The 15,321-nt window shown below is 40.6% G+C and overlaps 1 protein-coding gene across 1 annotated transcript; it reads left to right on the forward strand.

The window, feature by feature from the left end:
* The first annotated feature begins 4,336 nt into the window (after positions 1-4,336).
* gdf5 (growth differentiation factor 5) lies at positions 4,337-14,001 on the forward strand. Its single transcript, XM_015046516.1, has 2 exons — positions 4,337-5,781; positions 12,615-14,001. The coding sequence occupies exons 1-2, from the start codon at positions 5,106-5,108 to the stop codon at positions 13,520-13,522; spliced, it is 1,584 nt and encodes a 527-aa protein (XP_014902002.1). The 5' UTR covers positions 4,337-5,105; the 3' UTR covers positions 13,523-14,001.
* The last annotated feature ends 1,320 nt before the right edge of the window (positions 14,002-15,321 follow it).

Genomic DNA, 15,321 nt, shown 5'->3' on the forward strand with positions numbered 1-15,321 from the left:
TGAGGAAGGTGGGCGGCGCTCAGATGTAAACAGATCATTCAGACATCCAGCTCCAGGCCAGGAACGTCCAGCGCAGCAGCTTCAGAGGAAATGTGGTTTTTCACAGAGAAACTTTGGCCTACAGAGATGACTTGTTGGTATTTCTGAGTTTGGAACATGCAGCGAAGATGCCGCAGCAGATTCAAGCCAGATGACAGTTGCTGTGGCGGCTGAGAGGCTCCTGGGCTGCAGAGAGTCGGGTTCTTTTCTGGATTAGATAAGCGACACGGTGACGGATCAAGCCCGCTGCCGGCTCCTTGTTGTTCAGATTCTCTTTCATTCTCACTTCCATTTTTGTCCACTTCCTGTAATGTTTTTTACCCAGTTATTCTCCTCTCTCCTCTGCTTCTGGCTGCATCTGCTCCAACCTGCCTCTGCATGTGGCCCGGTTCTGCTCTGGCTCCGGATCCTGGATCACAATCACTCTGGATGACAGGAATCCGAGTTCTGACTAAATCTCATTTCTTTTTTATACCTTCATCATCATCAGTCTGGTCATAACCAGAGTGTTGTGTTTGATGAAACATGAACAGAAATAGAGACATCCTGCCAGATCACATTTCTCACATCTTCCTGAGTTACAGGGATGTTAATGCTGCCATCAGAGGTCCTGTTTATAAGATATAATTCATGCTGCACCCTTGTTATTTTGTTAAATTAGAAAGCTAAATATTCAGCTTGGAGATAAATATTTAGCTTGTAAATTAAATGTTAATTTGAAACTGTAGTGTTTATAAATTAACAACATGGTGAAAATATAACTGAAAAATTAACCGCCATTTCCTCCCTGATGACAGGCTAAATAACTCAAATTACGGCTGTTAATTTTTCAGTGGGTAACTTTACAAACAGCCTTTAAAAAGCTTTATTTCTTTATTTGCTTGAAAATATTTTCATTTGAATTTAATTTTTACATGTTTTGGTCGCCACCAGGGGGAGCTGCAGCCCCAGCACTGTTCCTTCTCTAATGGGTAAGATACTGACTACTGCTTGCAACTCTTTGTATCTTCAGGTGCACCAATCCAGTGACATGAAGTCTCCTGGTTCTTTTCAGTTTTTGTCAGATCCTCCAAGTTCTGGTTCTGGTTGGTACTTTCAGTCCTGCTGCAGCTTCTGTTTCTTTTTTCTTCCCACCTTGTTTTTGTTGCCTCAAATTTCTTTTCACATTTGATTAGAAATTACAGTTTTAAGGCTCTCTTTACAAAATAAATCTAACCAGCATGGTCTGGATGACAAAATATTACAGCAGAGAGAAAATGTTCAAAACAGCAAAGAAAAACAAACAGAAAATCAAACCTGTGGAATTAAAGTTGAGCTTTGTGAGGACAAGTTGTTCTCTGTTGCTCCTTGTTTCTGTTTCACCAACAGCAGAAGAAGAATCAAATGCAGCAAGCTGAAAGAAACCAGAGGTGTAAAACTAACATTCATGCTTTCACTGCGAGGGAGAAAAAGGTGTAAAAAGTGTGTTGAAAGAGGAAGAGAGGAAAGGCCTGCTGTGTAACTTCACCATCAGCCCAAGCCGTGTTGTTCAGGGTAATAAAGCCAATTTTGAATCAGTAATTTAGTTTTCTGTTGCGTAATGAGCCGTAGAGCCAAACAGAGCCGCTCTGAACTCGGTCACAGTTACCTGCATGTAATCACCCTGCCAGCTGAGGCTGCAGCCAACACAAACCCGTCACCATCGCTGCAGCGGCCGCATCAGCACCGGCCCGCATCTGATCAGCGACAGCTTCGTAATATCCAATCACTTCACCTCATCCATCATCTCCACGTTCTGATGCTGAAAAACACGAGTCACGAGAACAGAAAGACAAACAAGGCAGCACCAGAACCAGCTCCAAACCACCAGGGACCGCCGCTGCTGCCAAGAGTTCTGGGTTTGACCCAACTTTTCTGGCTGCTAATTACTCCTAAAGCTTGGTTGAAACTATGTTTATGGCTCCAGACTGGCGCTGTTTGTGGTGTCATAAATTAGACTCCGAATCAGAACCAAGATCGCTGTAACGCTGAGAAAAAAGGACGTTTAAAAACTGTAAACCTGACAAACCCAGCATGATGTGATAAAATGAAGCGATGCACTTATTACTCTAAATTACAGGGTCAAGACTGCAGTTCAAGATCCACACATCAGGGGGCGCTGCAGAGGTTACCAAGTAAAATCTACCAGCCTCATCAGTGAGCCAGAAGGTAAAATTGAAGCCTGACTGTTGCTGTTTGACACCATGGCGTCTGAAACTATGGGCTGCCATTTGGAAAATTACACAGAAAATTAAGCAGCAATAATTTGGTTTATTTAGTCTATCAGAGAAAAAAACGTCATATTTTCACCTTATTATTCAGACATAACTTAGAGTCCAAACGAAATATTTAACAATTTAGTTACTTACCAAATTAAATATTTAGTTAGGAAAATAAACATTTAATTCCAAATTAACTGTTTAGATTTGAGCTAAATATTTAGTTAGCAAACTATATATTGAGCTCCAAATTAAATATTACCTAGGGAGCTAAATATTTAACTTCCAGCTAAATGTTTAGCTACTTAGCTTCAAACTAAATATGTATTGCTACCTGAATATTTAGCTCCAATTTGGCGGACGAGCCGTCACGAGGTGAGCCGCAGTTACAGACCTGCCGACAAAACTTACTTCTTTTCAGAAATAAGCTTAAAACTTACTTCTTTTCAGAAATAAGCTTAAAACTTACTTCTTAGTTTCAGAAATCAGTTTAAAACTTACTTCTCGCGCGGTTGGTCGCGGTGTTCCCGCCGCAGCCGCCATTTCCATTCTAGTTTGTAATTTGCAGTATAGATATTTGCAATGTCAAACACTTTCCCTGTTCAGATGCTCAAACAAAGCTACTTCCGGATTAAAGCGCACCGGAGGGAGTCATGTGATGACGTCATCAGGACATTGTATTAATTGAGTGTTTTCTGTTGAGTTTTTTTTATATATAGATTTTTCAGTGCTTTGGTTATTTTATTTACTTTGAAAACTTTAAGTAAAGTTTTCTTGAGTTAGAAGTGAATGCACCAACGTGCCTCTCGTGTGTTTCAGGGTCATTTACATCAAAGAGTGCTGTATGCACGTCATATTCAATAAACCACAATTTTACTGATCAGATGTAATATTTTACTCTAACATGTTTGGATTAAAATTAGATTAGAAAATACTCATAATTAACAGAAATAAAGACTTGACAATGTCAGTCTGGGTGAAATTAATCTACGTATTCAATGTATTAGTGAAATATTGTAATATTCTAATTTATTAAATATGACTGTAGATACAAACTTATTTAGTAAATTAGAACATTATTAATATTCTAATTAAGTTTCAAGGCTGAACGGAGAAAAACACAAACCTCTTAATTAGGTTTGATAATTTTTCTTTAGGAAGTGTTGCTGTGTTCTCATTTCTCTTAAATTATTGGGAATTAGAGGCTTACTCATAGTTTGATGAATAATCAAAATGATTGATTTTACTGGATTGTACAAACTTTTGTGAAGTTTTATTCTGTGAAATATCCAGAATACATATATTTGAGATGAAGTTTGTTTTCCTAGTATCAATCAATAGATTTTTGGACTAATGCAGATAATTTTTATACACATTTCATAAGTCAGAACTAGGACTTTAACATGTTAATTTTGATTAACTAAATACACAGATTTTAACATGTTAAAAATTTTAACACCACTAATAAGTTACTTATTTTTATTTTTTACACAGAACGGTTATGGTACGGAACCTTTGTACTCACATGTTTCTAGTACAGCTGTAAATGTGACACAAAAATGACATCCGCTAACAACAGTGATGGATGACAAAGCATCTCTGATTGGATGCTAGAATAGACTATCGCTGTGTTAAAAGGAGCTAGGCTATCAGCAAAGCATGTCAATGCTAAACATGTAGCAGCTAACGCTAATGTCAGCATCCACATTTCTAAAGAAGCTCCTGATTAGGGGTTCCTGAAACATCAGGAAGCTAAACTTTGCACAAATCTGATGGTTGAAGAACAAATTAAAATCTATTTGTTTAATAACTTAGCAGCTAAATGAGTTTTTTAATTTAAAATGTTGCTGATTTTATATAATTTTCGATTAAAAACTCAACTCATAGATAAAACATGAACATCTTGACTTAATATTGTCTGAAACAAATATTTTTATGTCTATGCTCAAGTTGTTTTATGATTTGTTTGAAACTTTTAAGAACTAAAACATGCAGCTGCACCAGGGGCCCTTCAAGGGCCCTTCGGGGCCTCTGAGATGTTGCTCACATCACTTTAGAGCAGTTAAAACAGTTCGCCTTCAGCGCCATAAAGCACTCTCCTCTCCTCTGGTGTTTGCGCGTTGAGGGGGTCACTCTGTGCCATTTCGTGTTGGAGTCTCAGTGAGTCATCGGTGGAAAAGAGGGAGGAAGATTTGGGGTGAAATATTGCTGTTAAATGAGTCTGGACAGCATGACATCACGGGGTAATTAAAACCGCTTTCTGGAATTCCGTCCCCAATTCCTGCGCTCAGGTTTGCTGCAGGATTTCTGGAGCACCTGCAGGTTGGCTTGTTGGTGTGTGTGTGTGTGAGAGAGAGAGAGAGAGAGAGGTTGTGTGTATGTGAAATATTTTCACTGGACGGAGTTCAAACTTTTGGAGGAAAAGAGAAAAAACGGAGGCAGCGGCATTACGCCATTCTTGCCTCTCATGGAAGAAAAAAAAAGTGGGATTTAAAGAAGTTTCTTCCAGAAATCCAGCAGAGCAGCTCTTCTGGCGCTGGCGGGACTTCCACTGCATTTTGCTTCCTTCTGCTTCCTCAACATGACAGAGGGAAGAATACAGTCTGCAGGAGTTTTATAGGATCGGTTTGATTTGCGTTTATTTGAGTTTTTTTCTCTGTTTCTGATCGGATAAGAAGTTTTTCCTGCAGCGCGCAGAGTCTGACCTGAGGATGAAAGCCTCCACATCTCTGCGCTCTGCTCCGCTTCCAGCCCAGCAGCTGCGCTGATACTGAAGTGACTTTGTGCTCTGTACCATGACGGCCTGCCGGCGCGCTTCAGGGCTTTAGGATGAACGTTGTGACGCGTCTCTCTCTGCTGCTCAGCTGCTGGACTCTCTTCTACCTGCATCCTGTCCGCGGCTCCCTCAGCCGGACCGGACCCGCAGAGCGCACAGGAGGAAGCCACCGTGGATCCGCGCACCCCGCTGGGAGGCAGCCGGTCCCCGCTGCAGGGAGCTGGAAACCCCACGCAGGACCCCCGCTGATTACAGCCGAGACGACCCCGATGAGAGGCAAACAGACAGCGGGAGGGAACCGGGAACATCCTCATCCTCACCATCATCAGCAGCTGGAACAGCAGGAGCAGCCGACCGGAGCGCTGGACTTGGGGCGCAAAGAGGCTGCGAGCTCCTGGCCTCCCGCTGCGGATGCACGCGTCAAACCGCACGCCCCCGCACATGCCGGAGGAGGTGTCGGAGTTGGAGATTCACCGAGGAAACCTGCGGGAAAGGTCGCCGCCAGGGCGAGCGCCGCGGCGGCGGCGGCGCGCGGCGGCTTTCCTCCGGCGGCGCAGCGCGGAACCGCCGCCAGGAAGCAGAAACTGGGCGACAAGCAGCCGCTGGTGACCCCGCACGACTACATGCTGTCCCTGTACTGGTCCCTGAGCAGCGGGGACCTGAACAGCAGCGCGCTGCATGAGGCCGGCCTGGCCAACACCATCACCAGCTTCGTGGACAGAGGACACGGTGAGTTTTACCCCGAAACCACAGAAGATCTGCTTCAACTGTGTTAATGTGAAACAAGTGTGACCACTTAATAAAGAAGGAAATAACGAGATATAGACGTGCTTAAAGTGATTAGGTCAGGGATGTCCAAAGTGCGGCTCGGAGCCCATTTGGGACCTTCGGAATGTTTCAAAAATAGCACAGATTTATTTCACCAGACTGAAGCTGGTGATGCAAATTAAAAAGAATTTCACTGATCAAAAAAAGATGCAAAATAATATTTAAAAAAAGAAAATTTAAGCAACACCAATTATCAATCTTTTAGTAAACACATTTTTTGCTTTCAGTACTTAGCACCACAAACATCCAAAAAGCTTTACTGAAAGGTAGGATTAAATTAATTTATGGGATAATTTTTTAAACAACAATCTGTGGCCTACAATGAATCTAAAATAATTTGCAGATAATTTCTGTATAAATATTAATCTATACAATGTAATAATTTAATTAGAATTTTTTGCTTTTAGTTTGCTTTTTCGATAGAATTGTTTCTGCATTTTTCATAACAAGTTGGATGCAGTTTTTGTGGCCCATGGCTATTTTGAACTTCACAGTTGTGGCTCCTGTTTTAAAAAGTTTTGCACTCCTGGATTAGGTAGTTTTGTTTTAATCCAATAAAACATTATATGAATGTTGTCTGAATCATGTTTGGAGGAGTGAATACTCTGGAGCTTCAGAGCCATGCATCTGATCAGGTCTAACACAAGACAGTAATAGAGCTCTGGAGGAAGAGGAGGAAGAAGAGGAAGAGAGGGGGCACGGGTGTGGAGTGAGCGGGGTCAACCTGCAATCTGCAGGTCACCAGAGAGGGGCGGTGCTGGGTGTGTGAGAGGAAGAGAGAAAATGATTCTCATGATTTTCTGCAGCCTGCTCTGCAGGGCAGAATGACGAATGGAGACATGAAAAGTGTCTTTTCCCTCCTTACATTCTCTACTTTGTTTTTACAAACCGTTCCCAGAGAGAGCGCCACCTTTCTGCAGACTGCCTCCTACATGGACGATGTTTCAATTTCCATCCAGCAGTTTTTATCCATTTACAGTTTCAAAATTATTTAGTGAAGAACTGGGCTAGTGTAATTCCTCCTTAAAAGTGTACATGTCATGTGTGGCTCCAGAAACCAGATGAGTTGAAGCAAAATATCAAATATCTGAGTGTATGTCTGCCGAAAACGCAGCCACTGATTTCAGGGCGCAGCAGCACAACTATGAGCCGCAACAATGATCAGGTGACCCAGAGTTTTTTATGAGATCACTGTTATAAAACCCAGGTGTGTTCTGGCTTTTTGTGCTGATAGACTGTATTATAATTTCAACTGGTCATTTACCAACACGTGTTTCTGTGAACAACGTGCATGATGGGGCCTGGAGGCGTGGCCTGAGGTGTGAAGGGAAAGAATGATTATCTATATCTATAAACAGATGGAATATTGGGACAATGAAGAAACTGAGCCACAGGTATTAGCTTGACAGCATAAAGTCAAGTGAAGTCAAATGTATTTATACAAAACCTTTCAGTAAGAAGGCAGTTCAAAGTATTTTGTACCATAATACGCTGCTGCAGTAATCAATTATAGGTTGATTAAAGATAAATGCATGGATGAGTTTCTCTGATGCTGAGGCATTAATCTTTTAATCATGGAAATGTTCTTCAGCTGATGGGAGGCCGACTTTGTAATTGTCTTTATGTGGCTCTGAAGGTTCAGGTCAGAGTTCATCCTGATCTCTAGTTTTCAGCTGGAAGAACTGAATTGCTCCTCTTTAGGTTCAAAGATAACTTCAGTTTTGTTTCTGTTCAGCTGACGAATGTTTTGGCACATTAATCTGTTCTAAGCATCTGATCTGTGAATGGTTGAATTCAGAGTCACCTGGTATCATAACCAGGTACCAATTTAAGTGATCAGAAGTTGGGAAAACTCTGTGATTGATGGCATTTGTGTTCCTGCGCGCCGCGGCTCACCAGCAGGAAATCCCCCAGCTGCAGCGCCGCAAAGCGTCCAGAGCTCTGGGCAGCGAGAAGCATTAAAATTAATGTCCAGGTCAGAGATGATGTTCATGTGGGAATTTTGTTATTGATTGATGATCTCTTTGCACTTCCACCAAGTAGTCAGATGTGTGAATTGCAATCTGTTAAAATGACAGATTACAACTCTGTCAGATTTTTGCATCACGTTTAAAAAAATAGTCAAATGCAGAAAATACGAGTAGCGATACAATTCTTCTGGTTATTGTCTCAATTACTAGGATAAAGTTGTGGTTAGTTATGAACCACCAGGAGGCATTTAGAAAATATAAGCTCTGATTCTGGATTCCTTTTGCAAATGTTGGTTCTTGTTAGAACCTCAGAATCTATTTAATGTAACTCTGTTTGCAGAGTCTGAAACTAGACTTCCCAGTGCTTCTATGGAGCAATCCTGTGAACATGGATGTAGGTGTGTGTGTGTGTGTGTGTGTGTGTGTGTGTGTGTGTGTGTTCTGATTCATTTGTGGATGTACTGCAGACTTTCCCCGTCTGTGAGTTGCAGCTGTGCGTTTCCAACATCTGGTGGGCTCTCAGTGATATCCGTCTCCAGGAGGGTAAATAAACGCTCCTCCAGGCCCCCTTTGGTGTCGTGTTGTTTTTACCGTGTAAAACTGTTTGAAACAATGTTTAAATGACCAAAGTTTAATATTTCTGCTGCTGCTGGAAGGTTTATGTTTCCAGCACTTAATGCACTTGTAATTTAGCCTGTATTTGTTCAGCGAGTCCTCAGCAGGATGCCGTCGACCTCGACCACATATTTACAGAAGAGGCTGATGACCTTACAGCTTCCCTTCCCTTTTTATAGTCTTCCTTCATTTCACTTTTCATTCCTCCTTTGTGTGTTACTGTTTTAAATCTTTATCATTTATTTTCTTTCTTTGTTTTTCTCTCTGCTGTTTTATTGCTGTTGTTTTACCCCCTGGGTGAATTTGAAATGCTCTCTTGGATCCCTAAAGAGCCACAGTAAAAGCATTTCAGAGCAAACCGTTCTGAGGGTCTCATCTATTAATTGTGTAAGTCCAAATAAATCCGATTCCCAACCTCTACCTGCCTGGATTTAACCACTTTGACTGTAACTCACACAGCAATAAGCCTGATGCTGCAGCCTGGAGACAGAATTGGGGAGGTACTGAACACCTTCTCATCCAGAATACCTCGGCTAATAAGATAAGACTATCTCGCATTTTTACCACCAAATACAAAATGTGCACAAGCATAACATTACAAGGAAACAAAACAACAAGCAACATCATTGTGGTGCATTGGAAGCTATGCAGCCAGTACCACCCAACATTTTATTACAATTTGCTGTAGTTTTCTTTTCTTGCCTCATTTAAATTCATCACGAGACACAGCAGACGTCATTAAAATAAACCAGAGCCATCCCGGAAAGCAGCAGGATTCACATTAAATCTACACACTGTCAGAAGAAAAATGAATATTTAGAAAACCCATCAGTCCTCTTTACGTAGCATTAACTACATTAGCTATTCAAACAAAAGTTTTCGATAAGCAGCTCTCTCTGTGTTCCCTGCAGCTCTGATCAGCCTAACGGCCCACCCACCGTCCGCTCGCCTGTGACAGGTGAAATCTGAGGCCAAGAACGTTATTTAGAAAGCTCAAATTATCTCCATGAAAACCTTTTCCATATGGGCTCAGTGCCTGAAATAGTTTGGATTTTCTTTCGTACATTAAAGGATGTAAAGTCTGAGGTGATAACAAAGACCACACCTGAGAGCTCAGCAGCTTGTAAACATTTTCGCAGCTTGCAAACATTTTCAACCTTTTTGCTTTAAAAGTATGTGAGACTTTGTGAAATCAAATTCCTCTCAGCTTTAATCAGGACGTCTGTAGAGAAGTGCCAACATTTCTTTCTCTTTCTGTGTGTGTGTGTGTGTGTTTGCTGTTGATGGTTTGTTTCCTCCGTAGCAGATGCTGGTCTGCTGTCAGTGGGGAATAGCTGCAGGTCTGTAATAGCAGGCCTGTTTGTGGTCAGATGTGGTTTCCCTGTCTGGTTCTAATGTACTTTTTACCGCTCTGGCGGTGCTGGATGGGAGGAGGGGTGTCGTGAGAAGAAATAAACTGTGTGAGGAACCAGAGGTTCCTTTGAGGACTGTGATGAGTTTCAGGACATCTTTGGAAGAGAAAGGACATCACATTGTTGCAGTCTGAAGGCTCAGGCTTGGTTTCAGGGTTTGGTTTGGGGTTTGGTTTCGGTTTAGTGTGACAGTCCTCAGAAAGTCTCAAATGAGCCAAGGTCCTCAAAATACTACAATTACAAACACGCGTGTTTGGGTGTGTTTTCGATTATCTCTATGCTGGGTTTCATTTGGATGACCTTTGCTGGTTTCTACCATTGAAAGAAAACAAAACCTCTCATAGTGCTCTCCACGTTTCTACAACTTTATGTGGAAAACTAACTCATTAGCCTTTACTGGCACAAAAAGGAAAAAATATCTATAGCAGGTGTCCTGAACTCCAGGCCTGGAGGGACAGAGTCCTGCAACTTTTAGATGTTTTTCTGCTTCAATACATCTGAGTCACATAATCACGTCAGGAGCAGGACTGAGCACAGGGGAGGTGACTGAGTCATTTCAGGTACAGGGACACATCTGCAAGTTGCAGGACACCACACTGCAAAAACACAAGACGTTTTAGTCCAATTTCTAGTGCAATTATTTCAATACACTTGAAATAAGACAAAGCTAACTTACAAGTAATTTTTCAGCTAGATATAGCAGCCTGTTTTAAGTATTTCCTTACTATTGATCAATAAGCACATTATTATTTCACTTATTACAAGACATTTTGCCATGTTATAAGTAAAATAATCTGCCAATGGAGTTAGAATTTTTTCCATCAATATTAAGGAGTTATTTAATTCAAGCTCATATTTCTTGCTGAAAAGATCCTTGTGAGTTGATTTTGACTTATTTCAAGTGTACTAAGATATTTGCACTAGAAACTAGATTTTAAAAATCCTAAAGATTTTGTGTTTTTGTAGTGCAAACCTCTATGCACAGAGTTGAGGATCCCTGATCTTCGTCTAGAATATATATTTCTCAACTTGGAAACGCTAAATAAAAATTTTATTGACGATCAGAAACACACTTTTGAGAGTAATAAAAAAAATTATTCAGTAATTTTGCAATATTCATTATTTAAAGGGGGGAAAATTCGTAAATTTGACCTTTTTTAGATTTATAATGTTTTCCTATCATCAAAACATACTTGGGGTGTTGCTTTGATTACTTCCCGCATGTTGGTCAACCATCTTGGTTATAGGTTGTGTGTATATGTAAAAAAAAAAGGCCATTGATGAAACATTTGAGATTTTCAATGAAATTATCTCTGGTTTTTCTAGCATGAAGTATAAAATCTGAGAGGAATAAATAACCTCACGTTCTTTTCCCAATTAGTTTTTAAAGACATGCACATTAAATGTGATCCTAAACCGTATTCCTCTCTGACACAATGAGGCACTGTTCAGGTTTTATGATCTGATGCAGTGAGGAACCATTTTCATTCCTCTATGCCACTTCTGAGTTTCCTGTGGTGCAATAACAGAGTTGATACAAAAACATTTGTTTGCAGTGACTAAATAGTCCTGCTGTTTGTTTTGTGAAGCAGATGCAACAGAAGTGGAAAATCTGAGCTCATAAATGTGACAAAGTAACCATTGAGAGACAGATTTTCTGCTGCTTCCTTTTCAATATTGCAGTATTTTACAAAGGTCTGTCAATGTTGTACATAAATACATGATTTAAAAGAAATGTTTCTATTTTGACGTCTTTTAGGACAAGACTTTAATCTGTTAATGCCGATTAATTAATTACATAGATTTCAACGAGTTAAAAAAAACTTTAGACAATCTTTTTTTTTCTTACATACAAAAGTAATGAATGGAACGTTTATAATCACACGTTTCTGGTACGCCAGTAACTCTGACGCACAAGGGAATTCCGTTGGATGACAATGTTTCTTCTCTTGGCCAACTGGGTTTAAAGTAAAGCTTTGATCTGATTAGATGCTGGAAAAGACTATTGTTGCATTCAAGTTGTGCTAAAAAGGAGTTAGCTTATTAGCAAAGCTATTCAAGCCTTAAATAGCATCTGGATGCTAAACATGTTGCTAATAGCGTCCACAGTTCACATTTCTAAAGACGTTCCACATCTATTTATTCAAAAATTTAGCAACAAAAATTGTTTTTGAATTGAAAATATTGCTTATTGTGGTGATTAAAATGTGATTAATTGGAGACCATGCAATTAACTTGATTAAACTATAAATATCACTCATCAAAGCTGAAATAACTGTAAACAATCTTTATTTCTTTACACAAATAAACATTTTGTAAACAAATGTTTACACAAATGTTTAAACTTAACTGAACAACAGTTCAGTTAAACTGAACTGTTCAGTTTAACTTTGTTTTCAGTTAAGCTGAACAACAGAGTGGCTGTCGACTTAACATCAGTTTTCGATTTTCTGTTATTCATTTACAGGTGATAGAAATATTAATGATCCTTTTTTGACGTTATTGTTCAACACATTGCTAGAAATTCAGAAGTTTAGGGCATCATCATGCAAAGCTGTTTTCAAATTAATGCACAAAGTGGAAACTGTTGTATGAAACACGTAATAAATTGAAATAATTAGACATATGTCCAGCTGGAAGAGTTTTTTCAAACAGATGCTGTTTATTAAACTAAAACAAATCTACAGTGTGGGAAACTGCCAGTTTAACCTTTTTACCTCTGTTTTGTCTCTGGCAGATGATCGAGGGGCCATGTTGCGACGTCAGAGGTACCAGTTCAACATCAGCTCTCTGGAGCGGGACGGGCTCCTGGGGGCCGAGCTCCGCATCCTGAGGAAGCCGGTCTCCGTGGCGGCGGCTGACGGAGGCTCGGTGCCCTGGTTGAAGCTGTACAACTGCGCTTCAGGCCGGCAGAAAGCGGCTCTGCTCCAGTCCAAGACGGTGGATGATCTCCTGGGCGGATTCAGCAACAAGTGGGAAGTGTTTGACATTTATAAAGTCTTCAAGGGATTCAAGAACCAGCAGCTGTGCTTAGAGCTGGAGGCCCTGGAACACCGAGGAGGCCGTCCGCTGGACCTGCGGACTCTGGGCTTCGCTCGACCCGGCAGGACCAACAAGGAGAAGGCATTCCTCCTGGCGTTTGGGAAGAGCAAGAAGCGAGATCTCTTTTATAACGAGATCAAAGCACGTTCGGGTCACGACAACAAAACCGTCTACGAGTATCTGTTCAACCAGCGACGGATGAGGCGAGCTCCTCCACCAAGAGGCGCCAAGAAACCCCTCCGGGCCCCCTCTCAGGTCCTCCCGCAGCACCAAGCGGCCAAGTCCAGGCCGCGCTGCCACCGCCGGCGACTCCACGTCAACTTCAAGGACATGGGCTGGGACGACTGGATCATCGCGCCGCTGGAGTACGACGCCTACCACTGCGACGGCGCCTGTGACTTCCCCATCCGCTCGCACCTGGAGCCCACCAACCACGCCATCATCCAGACCCTGATCAACTCCATGGACCCGGACACGACCCCGCCCACCTGCTGCGTCCCGACGCGCCTCAGCTCCATCAGCATCCTCTACATCGACTCGGCCAACAACGTTGTCTACAAGCAGTACGAGGAGATGGTGGTGGAGTCCTGCGGCTGCAGGTAGCAGCCACAGAAAACAGACTCTGTTTGTTCCAACTTCTCTGAAATCTACAAAGCAAACCATCACGGAGCAAAAGAGCTGATTTTTCAGACACGCTGCTGTATGGGGCCCGTTTGTTAAGTTACACTGTCAAAAATTAACAGCAATAATTCTGATAATTTAGAGAAAAAAAAGATTTCAGTCATATTTTGACCATATTATTCCCACGTTTATAAATATCACAGTTTTAAACTAAATATTTAATTGGCAAGCTAAATATTTAGTTTTGATCTAAATTGTTTTGCTTGCTAACTGAATACTTAGTTTTAAGCTAAATATTGAGGTACAAACTAAATATTTAGCTTTAGGCTATATGTTATGTTTGCTATTTACATATTTAGTTAGTAACCGAACTAAATAGTTACTTTCAATCTGGCCTACAGCTGAATATTTAGTTTATTTCAAACTAAATATTTAGTTAGTAGGTTAAATATTTAGCTTACAAACTATTTAGTTTGAAAATAGCTTAAAAGTAAATATTTACTTTGAAGCTAGTTAAACTAAATATTTAGCTTACTTCAAACTAAATATTTAGTTAGCAAGCTAAATATTTATGTTTTAACTAAATATTAACTTCAAATTAAATATTTAGTCAGCAAGCTAAACATTTAACTTGCTATCTCCATACTTAGTCTGAAGGTGGTTTAAAGCTAAATATTTAATTTTAAGGAAGTCTAAAGCAAAATAATTAGCTTGCTTCAAACTAAATATTTGGTTTCCAAGCTAAATAGTTAGCAAGCTAACTCAGTAGCTAACTCAGTAGAACTAAATATTGAGCTTGAAAGTGTGACATTTATAAATGAATGACTAACATAATAAAAATGTGACTGTTATGATTGGTTGTTATTATTATTATTGTTAATTTTAGACTGAGTAAGTTTATGAAGGGCCTTCCATACTGCTGTGCCACAGACATGGCTCTCCCCACTCCAGTGGGCTTTCACACTGCATACCAAAGGCTGCAAAGACTAAACACAGGAAGATAAACTGATGGAGATTGTGCTCTTAAACACAGACTCACTTAAACTGTTGACGTTGTCAGGATGTGTCTGAGAGACGGCCCAAAACAAAAACAGAAAGACTCTCCTCAGATCCGTATCTGCATCCTGATTGGTGGAAAACGTTCTGCAGGAACATTAAGTGAATTATACTCAGAACCGCCCCCTTTTTTCCACCACTTATCTGATGGAGTCATTTGTATTCCTTAACCAAGATGTCCTTTTTTCTGTAAAGCATGTGAAGAATCCCTGATGTATAAATACCAACCAGTGATGAAGTGCTAATCTGACCTGCTCCAAATGTGGGAAAATTGTTTAGACTAGTCTTCAATAAAAAATTCCAAAGTGACTGAGCTTCGGACTGCTATCAGTGCGAACCTCTGACCCCCTCCCCATCAGGAATGATCCACAGACTGAACTATTGGAGGAATCTGAGAGTTTCAGATGCCAGTACAGTCAAACACAAGAATGTCTTTTTTATTTATAACATCCATGTTTCACTGGGGTTGAACAAGTTCCTACAGTTTCTGGTTAGTCTGCATAATTAACATCCTTAAAAAGGCCACCAGTGTTAAAATAAACCAGCACTGTAAAACCTAAATGAATAAAATCTGATTAAAAATGACATATTTCTGTTTCCTGCCAGTGATGCTTGATGATTAAAGAACAAACTGGAAAATGATGATTTTAATTGTTGCTGCTTATTTCACTTTGTCACTTGTCGTTGGTGTGTTTATGTTTTAATTATTTAAATGGATAGTTCAT

The sequence above is a fragment of the Poecilia latipinna genome, unplaced genomic scaffold (genome assembly GCF_001443285.1).
Source record: "Poecilia latipinna isolate Pla-1442-1.1 unplaced genomic scaffold, P_latipinna-1.0 Scaffold782, whole genome shotgun sequence".
NCBI classification, from domain to species: Eukaryota; Metazoa; Chordata; class Actinopteri; order Cyprinodontiformes; family Poeciliidae; genus Poecilia; species Poecilia latipinna.